The sequence below is a fragment of the Saccostrea cucullata genome, unplaced genomic scaffold (genome assembly GCF_032062105.1).
Source record: "Saccostrea cucullata isolate Sc308-1 unplaced genomic scaffold, CSIRO_AGI_Scuc_v1 ctg435, whole genome shotgun sequence".
In the NCBI taxonomy this organism is placed as follows: Eukaryota; Metazoa; Mollusca; class Bivalvia; order Ostreida; family Ostreidae; genus Saccostrea; species Saccostrea cuccullata.
In genome coordinates, this window is record NW_026921569.1 from 67944 (window position 1) to 81467 (window position 13524).

At 32.8% G+C, this 13524-nt stretch overlaps 1 protein-coding gene and 1 long non-coding RNA gene across 2 annotated transcripts in view; both read left to right on the forward strand.

Annotated features, from left to right (window-relative positions):
• LOC134260368 (uncharacterized) overlaps positions 1–12691 on the forward strand; it is a 60979-nt gene extending 48288 nt beyond the window's left edge. Inside the window, exons 7-10 of the mRNA XM_062742940.1 lie at positions 9453–9497; positions 11577–11697; positions 11816–11894; positions 12348–12691. Coding sequence (XP_062598924.1) covers positions 9453–9497; positions 11577–11697; positions 11816–11894; positions 12348–12671 — 569 coding nt within the window. The 3' untranslated portion in view covers positions 12672–12691. The remainder of the gene's footprint in view (positions 1–9452; positions 9498–11576; positions 11698–11815; positions 11895–12347) is intronic.
• On the forward strand, positions 5923–8143 carry LOC134260369 (uncharacterized). Its single transcript, XR_009990532.1, has 3 exons — positions 5923–5988; positions 6552–6680; positions 8018–8143. It is a non-coding gene; the product is annotated as an uncharacterized LOC134260369 (long non-coding RNA).
• Positions 12692–13524: the final 833 nt, after the last annotated feature.

Below are 13524 nucleotides of genomic sequence, written 5' to 3' on the forward strand. Positions count from 1 at the left end.
AATAACTCGAAAATGAAAAAAGGATCTCTGAATAGTTGTTGAACAAAAAGTGTTCAAAATCCTAAGAGCTTCAAGATGAAATCCAGAAAAAGAGACTGGGCACTCAAATTAGGGGCCAAAAGGGGCTTAAATTTTTTCGATAACTCTTAAACAGTCAATATTTTGTTATACATTACTGAAGCAAAAATGTTAATCTCAACAATCTACCTCTGTATATTATGATTTTAATGTCGTATATTACATATATAGGGGTCACAAGGGGCCAAAATGCAAATACTTCGATCCTTTATATCTCTAAATGAGAAATATTTTGATAAGTAATAATGAACAAAAGATGTTCAAAATCATGTTCTGAACAATATGCAACCATTCATTTTTCGCTTAACGTCCCCATTAAGGAGTTGAAGGCTTGGTCCCTAAATATTTCTTTTACGAATGACTCAAAAACGAAAAAAAATCTCTGAATAGTTGTTTAACAAAAAGTCATCACAATCACGAGAGCTTTCAGATGATATGAAGAAAAAAGGGTTGATCCCTAATGTTTGAGGCCGTGAGGGTCGATTTTTAAAAGTCTTTAATGTTCAATGTCTTTTTACAGATTATGGAAAATCATTATTTAAGAATGAAAATCTCAATCAAAATCTTTTCTCATCTTATGAAGAATCGGACGGAAGACCCACTCGTTGCTCGCAACGAGATCGTATCTAGTTAAGGTCTTCCGACTTCCTTCGGAAGACCTTATTGTTATTCGTCGGTTTCCTATTATTAAGGTCTTCCGACTTCCTTCGGAAGACCTTATTGTTTTCCGTCGGTTTCATATTATTATTATTATTCTTTTTTCATTTCCATGGCGGTATCTCCGCTGTGACTGTACGGATTTCAAAGATTTTTACAGGAAAGATGCACAAGCTTAATATCTCCAGACGTGTTTTTCATTTTTTCAAAATTTTCTTGCGTTCGCGATTTTTGGGGAAATTTGTATTTTTTAAATGGATTTTTGTACACAACTTTTCTCGAAAACGGCCAAAGATATGACATTGAAACTCATGGACATGAAAGACCATCACATGTAGATGTGCCGAACGTCCTTCATTTTTTGTCGTTCCTACGTCCGGTCGCAAACGGAAGTGAATTCAAAAAGTCTAATTTTCAACTTTTTTGTTTTTAAATTTTTTTCTTTCGGATTTACAGGGTTTATAGAGCGTCTTCAAAGATATCTATATATGTTTTCTTTTTTTTCATGCGTGCGTTTATTGCAAAGATATGACAGAACCAAACTTTGTCTTAATGTCGGGGGTTCGAATCCCGCTCGGGTCGTTCCCCAAATTTTTTCTTTGTTTTTGTCTTTTTTCACTTGCAAATTTCTTTTCACTCTTTTATAACATGTGTGGAAGATTTTGCCGATTTTTTAAAGCTATATTTGGAGATATTTTGTGAAATACCTGGAACAATCACGATCTTTGTTTAGAAACTGCTGTAAATGAACGTAAACGAAAAAATACATTATGAAATCTATTTCATGGGATGACGCAGACAATATGGAAAAAGAGAAGTCGGTCGGAAGACCTGCTTGTTGCACCAGCAACAAGAACGCATCTAGTTATTATTATTATTCTTTTTTCATAGTTAGGGTGATATCTCAGCTGTAAATGTACAGATTTCAAAGATTTTTATAGGACAGATCCATCTATTTAATATCTCCAGACGTGTTTTTCATTTTTTCAAAATTCGCTTCCGTTCGCGATTTTTGGGGAAATTTGTATTTTTTTAAATGGATTTTTGTCACCTAATTTTCCCCAAAACGGCTAAAGATATGACATTGAAACTCATGGACATGAAAGAGCATCACATGTAGATGTGCCGAACGTCCTTCATTTTTTGTCATTCCTACTTCCGGTCGCAAACGGAAGTGAATTCTAAAAGTCTCATTTTTCAACTTTTTTGTTTTTCAATATTTTTCTTTCGGATTTACAGGGTTTATAGAGCGTCTTCAAAGATATCTATATATGTTTTCTTTTTTTTCATGCGTGCGTTTATTGAAAAGATATGACCGAACCAAACTTTGTCTTACTGTCGGGGGTTCGAATCCCGCTCCGGGCGTTCCCCAAATTTTTTCTTTGTTTTTGTCTTTTTTCAGTTGCAAATTACTTTTCACTCTTTTATAACATGTGTGGAAGATTTTGCCGATTGTTAAAAGCTATATTTGGAGATATTTTGTGAAATACCTGGAACAATCACGATCTGTGTTGAGAAACTACTGTAAATCTACGTAAACGAAAAAAATATATTATGAAATCTATTTCATGGGATGATGCAGCATAGAACGCTAAAGAGAAGTGGGTCGGAAGACCTACTTGTTGCACCAGCAACAAGAACGCATCTAGTTATTATTATTTTTCTTCCTGGGAAAATTTTGTCCGCGAGTGATCTTGTAAACTACACATTCGACTTAGGTGAAACCTTTTTAGGGTAATTAGGCATGTTATGTAGATTTGCGGAATCAAGGTCATTTTGCGCGCACGTGCTTGCAAGAGCGCGCACGTGCAAAACTTGAAATGACCAATATATAATTGATATAACCGTAACTTTTCTATTTTTAGACGAAATGTTTTGAAACTCATAATGTAAGGATATATGAGTAGTATGCACAAGATGATATGGTCAAAATAGCAAGATCGCACGTGCAAGCACGTGCGCTTCGCTTTGATTGGCTGAAACTAAAGTCTCAATATCTTTCTTATTTTTTGATAAAATCATTTGAAATTTTGAACATAGTCATACATTAGGGAGATCTACAGCCAGTAATAAAAGAAATATCATGCATGTGCATGCACGAGTGCTTGCAAGAGCTCGCACATGCAACATGAGAAATGTCCAATATAATTGATACAGAAGTAATTATTTAGATTATTGATGATATGCTTTAAAACTCATATTAGATGTATATATTAAAAGCATAGACAAGATGACATGGTCAGAAAAGCAAGATCTCACGCGCATGCACGTGCGCTTCGCTCTGATTGGCTGAAATTTAAGTCTCAATATCGTTCTTGTTTTTTGACGATATCCTTTGAAATTTTAAACATAGGCATGTATTAGGGTATCCTACAATAAGATATATAGCAATTATCATGAAAACGCGTGCATGCACGTGCGCTGCAATCTGATTGGCTTATGCTTTAAATAGCTATAATTCCCTTGGTTTTCAACCAAACAGGATGGGATTTGGAACATGAATAGATATAATGGACTTCTTCAAGAAGATATGGTCACCGTGCACATGCATACACGTGTATGTACGTGCGCTGCAGTCTGATTGGCTGAAACTTTGAACAGCTATAACTCCCTTGGTTTTCAACCAAACAGGGTGGGATTTAGAACATAGATAGATCTAATGGACTTCTTCAAGAAAGTAAGGTCGCCATGCTCATATGAGCACGTGCATGCACGTGAAATGAGTAAAATCAAAAATACCTGGAATTAGCTTATTTTTTAATACTTTGGATTAAATGCTTTGTTATTTATTATATTAAAATCTATACATTGTGAAGACAAGATTATATGGTCATTACGCACGTGCATTCACATGCGCACGCGTGCAATGCTAAAATTTGAATGAAATTGGTACACTTCTGGGTAAACGTTGTTAAAGTCTCAAATCATAGATTTTGTCTTATTTAACGAATCTTGTAGGGAATATGGCACCAAAAGGGAGTTGGTGAGCGTTTGGGGAACATCTGTAACGGTCCCCGTTACAATTAGAACTAGTTTTAATTGTTTTCAACTTAAAGTGTTCTTTTGTTTTGATAACAAAAATCACACACAAATTTCAGCTGATATTGAAATTGGTGGAAACAAATATATTATTTACCTTCTAGTGAAGTGTGCCTTGAAACGTTGTTTGATTTTGCCTGGGGAGATAAAGGATGCAAGTTTACGTTAACAGATGCTACACAGTGGCTAGAAGCAGCAGGTAAGCAAATGAAATTGGTCCAAGCCCGGGTTAGGAAGCCACCCCAGGCCTAAATAGAGACTATTTCAGGTAAAGAAAAAAGATGTTATTAAATAGACAAAAAATGTAGAAATATTTGTTTGTGTTGTATTTCAAAAGATTTAGTATTTAGTATGAATTTCTTTGACACAAACAAGTTATTCATATCGAACCATGGGGTCTTACATGCATGTTATGTTAAAGCCCGAGATAATAAGCACTGCCTTCAGATTTACTGGTCTGTAATCCCCTGTCAATCAAATAAACTATATGGTCTATCATTGGGTACTTGAAAATGATCGACATTTAGCTGCTAGTCCCTGTGTATGTCTCTTTCACCTTGTTTGACACGCGTGGTCACCATCCAATTAACTTTTGGTTTTCTGATGTTTACCGCTAAATCACCATCTCGGTGAGGATGCCATTTCGATGCAAACAAGTTTAGCTTGATTATAACTGATTACAATTATGTATTACAAACATTGAAAAATGAAAATGTTCTGATAGTGTTTAAATAAAATAAATCAAGATTGTGTGATTATCTTTCTAAATCATTAATGAAAAGTGCATAGGTGGATGAAATTTTGTTTTTACTCGTTATAAGATTCTTGTTTTGAAACGCAGCGAAAAAATAAAAGAGAAAATAACCTGGTAACAGTTTTTTTCTTGAAATGGATGGTAAGGGTGGAAAACAAAATGCCTGATAAGTAACAACTTCGCCTGGACAGGTATTAAAGTATTAAGAGTTTCTTTCTTTTCTATTTTTATAAACGAGCATGCTAATTGGGTTCTAACCTCCGTTCAAGGTCACGGGTGTTAAAAATAGTTTTGAAAGAAATTAGAAAAGTTTTTTTAATTATTATCTAAATTTACGTATCGATAATTACACACTTGTATGTAATTTTAACTTGGCGAATCATCGTTATAGCGAATTTTTCACAAGATACAGAATGTACAATGTACATTTGCTAAAAAGGGACAACGCGACTTTCTATACAAATGGGAAGTAACTGTTTACTGTATATGTATGATCGTGATCGAAGCTCTTTATTTACGATAATTATGAATAGTTTTTGAGATTTTGAAAAGGACAGGCAAGGATGAGTATTTTACTCTTGAATTTATACCCAAGTCATTGGTGCTGTGACGAACAATGTTAGATACATTCCGTCGATTTTATTTTTTTACACAAAAGTCGACATATGAGATTTATTGACTTTTGACCTGGGTTGAAAATTGACCCAGGGTCATTTTTCAACGTTGAAAACTGAGGCCTAAGATGTTGCATTTAGACCCTAGTCCGTTGAAAACTCGGCCAGATCGGGGAATTTGATCATGAAACCGGTTCTAAATTCAACAGCATGAAAACACAGATTTATGGCTTGGTTTTCTCAGCTGTGATTTAATCCACGGGCGTCGAGAAGGGTGGGGTCAATATTCAATAGAGTCAATTTTCAACTTGTTGAGGTCATCAGGGATAAGTAAAAAATTATCAAGCTGTTGAAATATGACCCTGGGTGTAAATTCAACGACCTTTGGTCTCAATTTTCAGCGGAGAAAAACACCCCTGGTTCAATATCCAATGTTGGAAAATGACCCCGGGTCAACTGACTAGTCAAATATATACAATACTTAACCACTTTTGTGATGTCGCAAGGCAGATATCGTTATAAAAATATCTTTTTTAAATCGGATTTTTCTTTATAGTAAAGTATTACGATGTATAATCATTATTATTATCTTAAATGCTGTTTTCTTATTTTTTCCAGAGACAAGTTTTTGTCCTAGAAAATGTCGCGTAAAAATCAACAACTTAGAAGAAGAAAAAGGGATATTTAAAACCAAGTATCGTTTGGAATTCATAGAACTAAGAATCAATGGCTTGATCGAGGATTTTATCACAATGGAAAGGAAATGCAATATTATACTAGATCCATTAAATCCATTTAAAGATGAGAGAACAATGACCATTAATTGCAAAACAAATTCAGAAAATTGTAAGTTCGCATATTCCATTGAGAAATTTTTATACTACTGACCGATATGTTTTTATCCAAAAAATATGTAGAACAAATTAAATAATTTCACTCTACGGCGATCATCAAACGTTTATAACCTCAGTATGAACATTTTTGGTCATATTGAGACTATTTATGTTAGTCGTCATATTTTCATTTTATGCACATTACTTTGCTCCAATGAAATATCTCTTTTAATCTGACGCGCCAGATTATCAAACACAGCTGAAGAACATTCGATATAAAAACATTTATTTTTAATTATTCTCTCAAACTTTGACTCACTTTGGATTCAGCGGGTTTAAGTTGATAGTATAGTTACAGAATTTGAATAATTTATTCGTAGCAGCACTGGGTTAACTTACCATTCACAGCTGAATGATCCATTAACATAAGAAATTTTGGAAATATTTCTTTAGTTATTTTTTTTTCATTGATATTTTATGTTAAAATTTTTAGCACTACATGGATAAAAGGTGTAGATTAGAGGGAAGAAATAAACAGGAAAACATATAAAATGTAAGGTAACATTTCCATTGCAGTAAACAGCTCAAAAAGTTTGTGTTCATCAACCCAGAACTGTACAGAAGATTCCAAGAAATGTTTATCGACGGGAAATATCTGTTCATGCAGGTCTGGGTATATAGGATTCGAAAATAAATGTTTAAAGGGTAAGTACTTCAAGTCGCAGAAATTTATTCTACGATAAAAGGACCAAATAAGAATATCAAACAAAATGAAAAATTAAAACAAAAAATAACAACATTTTATTGTAAAGGACATTTTAGGGCTCTTAAAAAAGTTCTAGCAAATACTCGATGATAACGCTTTAACGAAGAAGAAAAGGAAGACATCTGGTACCGTTATTTTTATTATTATTATTTTTTAACTTTTTCAAAATGTCAGCGGATATAAGGTTATGCTAGGGAATATAATCTTATAATTGAATTCATTATTATTGTTAAAAAATAATATTTTCCTTATGTTGTCTTTAAAACTTTTGGACATGCTTTTTGAGGCCTGACATAAATAACGTATATTTGTTAAACTTTCCAGGAAGTTTCATTTGGTTTTAAATTTTAAGGATAAAAGTTGAAATTCTATGAAAAATGAAAAAAAAAAAAAACAAAGCAAAATTGAAATGATATCAATGTTTATTTGAAAAATAAAAAAAACAAAGCAAAATTGAAATGATATCAATGTTTATTTTTAAACTGATATATACATGTACATATATTTACATTATGTGAAATTTTTTGAAACCACCTAAAATATTCAATTCATCCAATATTCAATACACTTGAACACACGAAACCTTGTTATATACTGCGTTGTAGAATACACCGCTATATTTTCAATACACTAGGAACACAGAAAATAGAATGTCTTTGGTTTAATTTAATTAAAACATTTACAAAACGAAATCATCACAAAAATATAAAACAAAAAACTGTATATTAATATTTATAATTGTCTTTTTGCTCCTCGTAATATTCATTTGTATCATTTAACTTGCCTCGCCACAACCTTTTTAAATGCTCTTACGTCTGTATTAAAGGAAAACTCTGAATTCATAATTAAGAACAACAAAATTAACAATTATAAAGAGGGAAATTTAGTGAGTGTTAAGTTTTAGCATTGATTTTTTTTTGGATGTTATCGGTCTGATCACAGCGTCTGGAGTACCAGCAAATTGTGGCTTCATCAATTTTCGTGGATTTTGTAAAACAGACCTTATCGAGGACACGTAATTTTGTAGATTAAAGTATTTACAACTGAATACAGTACCATATTTCTAAATTCAATGAACATTTGAATTCATGGAACTGCTCAAGAACAAAATTCTCGAAATTGTTGCTCAACGAATACTGATGAAACCATTGTATTATAGAGCTTTTATATAATATGCTCGGTATAGGAACGACGGGTAATAATAATGCAGTACTTAAGTTAACTCAATAAGTAACTGCATACAATTGAAAGTTGCATCATTTTTCTTATTTATCAGGAAATTTGAAATTGAATGACACATGTCAGCGAAATGAGCAGTGTTCTATGGTATCAGGCTTGATTTGTCAGAATGATACATGCGTCCGTCGGCGTGGATATTTTTCACTGAATGATTCAGAATGTTCTACATGTAAGTTTATTTATAATCAATGTATATATCGTTTTACAGTAGATTCATTGTTATCGTGTTTCTTTCTATTTCCATTACTGGAAGTTTTCAAACTAGAAACGCGTTTGGTCGGCTGACTGGAACAATAGTGACCTAGTGAAGAATACAAAACATGCTGATCTTATGAATGAAAAATGTATTTGTCATTCCAGTTAATGAATAAAATTCTTTCACCATTTTACCTACTAGATGCACTCAAAAGATTACTTTTGTCCTGAATTTATCATCCACTACAGTCAACACAAAATCTTTCAAACAACTTCCTGTAGGAATAAATCGACAGGATTGTTTCTCCATCTGATGCGTTTTTAGTTCAAAACAATCCCCTTTTTATTTGCATTCTAGTTAGACTTTTTCCACAGACATTCAACATAGTGTTTATATGTTAACGTTGTAACAAGTTTCATCAGAAATTCAACGAGAAAGTGCGCATTTAGAACTATAACTTACTTTCTATGATGGAAATAAAACGCAAAGAGCAAGAACCACTTCTGGCCTTATTTGGCCCTGAGAATTTCTAAAAAATCAAAACTGCTCAGTTTAGATTGCAAATGCAGTATTTATCACTTGCAGTGTTGGTGACCACGTATCTATTAATCGTGACGTAATTTCCTATCTAGTCAATGCATTATGACGTCATAAAATGCGTCATTTTGCTCGTATTCTGTAAATTCCTTTGAAAATGACCTAAAGTTGAAGAATTTTTTCAACATTTCATAAATAGCACAACCTCTGATCCAAAATATGCAAATACATAATGAAAGCTCTGTTTCTGAAGATTAAAAAAACATGTTTTGAATTTTGGATCGTGGGCTGTGCTCATATTTTAATTCTTTGCTGAAAGTAGCCAAATACGCATGTTTTCTTCAAATTTGAAGATCATTGCAATTTCGCAGACCTGTTTTCAATATCTGAATAATCAAAACGAATTTTTTTTTATAGAAAATGAAAGCACTAATTGTCTACTTTATTTTGTTATATGAAATGGAAAGAGGGTGATAGTTAATTAATTGATATAAGTAGAGGGCCATTTTATGCATAAGATGGCTCTTGCTCTTTATGTTTTTAAAAACAATTTTAATATTATTTTAAATATTATATTAATTTGCTCTAACAGTTAATTTTGAATGTGTACAACAATGTTAGGACTATAAATTTTAATTTATTGAAATACTGGTGATTCATTTTTGTGTGCTCACCAAGCTCTCCCTTTTATGTTGCAAAGTATTACAAGAATTAAATGAGGATATGTTACTACTTTCAGCGAGATCAGGTGGTAGTTTGCAAGCAAATACTCGGGAGCAGGAAAGTAAGCATATTTCCAGTATTAGATTTACAAATTTGGGCAATGATTAAATCAAAATAAATAAAACATATGCATTAAAATTTGAGGGTTTATCCCACAATATGTAATAATTTCGCAAAAAGCAAAAAAATTAAATCTTTTATTAAGGTATCCGATCCATATTAGCCTCAGATTGACTGGAATTGAATGTATAATGGATATGTATGGGCTGAATAAATAGTGTGGTTAGAACTAATTTTCATCTTTTAGTATCAGAATGTAAGAGTGGGACATGTCCTAATTTTTTACCTTTTCTGCCCTTGACGAGTTATCTCCCTTTGATTTTACTCAATAAAAATTAATTTTAAAAAAATCTGTCTGGTAAAAAAATTATTTCTAATTGTTTTTCTATTCCCAATGATCAAATACATCTTTCCACCACAGCATTTTTTGATATTTGAAGTATTTATTTTTTTTTATCTTAAAAAACTTGCATCCTTCCATAGACTTCAATGCAATCTCCAATAATTAATTTCTGCTTAGGTAATAAAATTTTTGAAAATTTATCTTGGTAAATCCCTTTCTACTCTTAAATGCTTTAAAATAATATCAGGATATTTTACAAACAATTGATATTTAAGGTTAGAAATTTTGGTCCTAATATGGGTCGGATACCTTAAGTTCGTACATGTACAGTAAGAGAAACAAAATAAGGAAAAAAATGTAGATAAATTTGGTTGGGATGGTCGGGACGTTGGAGGATCTGCAGTTAGAAATCAATTCAAGCCCGCTGATAAAAACTTTCTTACCCTTTTAAGCTCACCTGAGCTGAAGGCTCAAGTGAGCTTTTCTGATCACATTTTGTCCGGCGTCCGTCTGTCCGTCCGTCCGTCTGTCTGTCTGTCTGTTTGTAAACTTTTCACATTTTCGACTTCTTCTCAAGACCCGCTGGGCCAATTTCAACCAAACTTACCACAAAGTATCCTTGGGTAAAGGGGATTCAAGTTTGTTCAAATGAAGGGCCACGCCTTCATTGAAGGGGAGATAATTGGGAATTAATGAAAATTTGGTGGCATATTTTAAAAATCTTCTTCTCACGAACCAATGTGCCAGAAAAGATGAAACTTATGGGGAAAGATCCTCAGGTAGTGTAAATTCAAGTTTGTTCAAATCATGACCCCTGGGGGGAGGGCGGGCCAAAATGACCGACCAAAGTTTTACATAGAAATATATAGGAAAATTCTTTAAAAATCTTCTTCTCAAGAATGACAAAGCCATAATTCATAATATTTATATGGAAGCATGCTCAGGTAGTGTTGTTTCAAGTTTGTTCAAACCATGATCCCCGGGGGTAGGGCGGGACCAAAATGGCGGACCAAACTTTGACATAGAAATATAAAGGAAAATTCTTTAAACATCTTCTTCTCAAGAATGACAAAGCCATAATTCATCATATATAAATATATGGAAGCATGCTCAGATAGTTTAGATTCAAGTTTGTTCAAAGCATGACCCACGGGGGTAGGGCGGGGCCAAAATGGGCAACTAAAGTTTTACATAGAAATATATAGGAAAATTCTTTAAACGTCTTCTTTTCAAGAATGACAAAGCCATAATCATCATATTTATATGGAAGCATATTCAGGTAGTGTATATTCAACTTTGTTCAAATCATGACCCCCGGAGGTAGGGCGGGGCCAAAATTGCCGACCAAAGTTTTACATAGAAATAAAAAGGAAAATTCTTTAAAAATCTCTTCTTAAGAATGACAAAGCCATAATTCATCATATATATATATGGAAGCATGCTCAGGTAGTGTAGATTCAAGTTTGTTCAAATCATGATCTCCGGGGGTAGGGCGGGGCCAAAATGGCCGATCAAATTTTTCTAAGATATATATAGGAAAAAATCATTTTCTAAAAAATAGTAAATCCATGATTGGTCATGGGACTACTTTTGGATTTAAACTTTACCATTAAAAGCCATTTTCTACTTTTTCCTACCCTTAGTGCTCAGGTGAGCGATGTAACCCATGGGCCTCTTGTTTGTGCAAAGTTTCTTAAACTGGACACATCATAATTTAGTTTGTGAAATTCGTTGCAGAAGACAATGCAGCTAGTGTGACAGTTGGAGCTGTTATTGGAGGCCTTATCTTAGGCATTGTCCTTACTATTGCAGTAGGAACCATCCACCAACATCTACGATATGGAAAATTTAAAACTAAGTATAAAATATTTGCGTGGTTATATTTAACTTTGACCCTGTGTTTAAAAACTTCTGACATCAGTTCCTTTTAACCTATTTAAAAAGGGAGATAGCAACTCAAATTTTATGTTTTATAGAGAGTGTTCAAGGACCGCTGTTTTTAATAATGCTACGTATGAGACTGAAACAGACATGCTTCAAAACAATGCTACCCAGGTAAGAAACCTGTACTATTACTTAATAGATAACATGTTTAATAGACTATTTGACTTACCCTTACCGAGCTGTTGATGATACTGGTACTTTAATCTCGTACAACGAGTAAAAATATAAAAATGTATAAGCATATTGGGAAAAAATTATTCTGGGATATAATTGCACGACGTTCTATATATTGAGTGTACAAATATTTATCTTAAATGTCAGTTTTATTACTACATTTACAAAATTTGTCTTTAAAAAATACTGCTTTTAATTACTTTTAACTTTTTAAAAGAATCTTTAACTAATTAATTAAGATATTTTTCTTTGTATATAAATACAGTTTGAAATTTCAGAGAAACTATGTATGCCTCTTTGAATTCAATTGTTTTTTTGGTTTTCAAGGTTTAAAAAAGCACATCAAAAACTTTATTTTGAAAAAAAAAATTAAAGAAAAGTATTTTTCAGAGAAAAGTTGTAAACGTACCACCGCTTGCTCATTCCGATGAATTACACGAGAACGGAGACCCCGAAGGAGGTTTAAAAAGCTCAATGGAAAATAATGACGTAAATAATGACGTATACAATCATCTTCATGAAAAGGAGGAAAATCTCGAAGTTGATGAAAATTATGACCACGCTCATGGAAACATAAATCATTCAATGGAAGAAAGTGACTACAGTGATCTCAATACTGGGAAAAATCATGAGCGATCTAATGTTTTTTCTTCTGAAGATAATGATTACGACGACCAAGATCAAGTTGATGATTACTGTTCACTAAAACAATAAATAAAGATGATAACATGTTTGTGTGTGTGCCTAACTCAATTTCCCACTGTTTGTCGCCTTTTATTTAAACTCAACGAACCTCATTAAAATATGAAGAAATAAGTATCCAACTACCTTTCAGAACATCTCACGAGTTTTGACATGATTCTTTTTATTGGATAATCTGAAAGTATTTTTTTTAAACATTTCGTCTTCTTCGTGTTCTTTGTAAGGAAGTTTCGAAAGAAAAGTGAGTTTACAGTAGACTCGGACAACGTTTTATTAGAATTTCATTCGAATCGCTTAATTTTAAATTTGATTAATGATTTGATTATTTTTTTTATTTTATAGGATGAATTAATTTGCTATTTCTTTCATACACTCTACAACAGTATATATTATTAATCGACCAAATTAAAATTTGTTTTGGATGAAGGATTTGGAGATAACGAACAGTATTCAATCTTCAAAGTCCATTAAACAATGTACAAAATAAGAGCAAAGCAAACACGGATCTCGGAAACATCAGAGGTGAGATCAGGTACAATGAAGGAGTGAGCATCCCCAGCTGACCGGTCACACCCGCCGTGTGCTCGTTGTCATGATCAGGAAATAACGGAAAAAATCCGTCGTCAATTCAGTGTATAAATAATGGACTAACAATTGGTATGAAAAACATCATTTCATCTGATAAATTGTATTTGCTGACAAGGTCATTTTATCGACCATAGAACTTACGAAATGATGACTTTAAACGAGACTGTTGATATTCTTGTTTCATTAACTTGCTTTTCAATAATTTACCTCGTTTAAGAAATTGTTCATACGTAGTGCATGCTCTTGCGTATCGAATCAACTGGGATATATATACTCC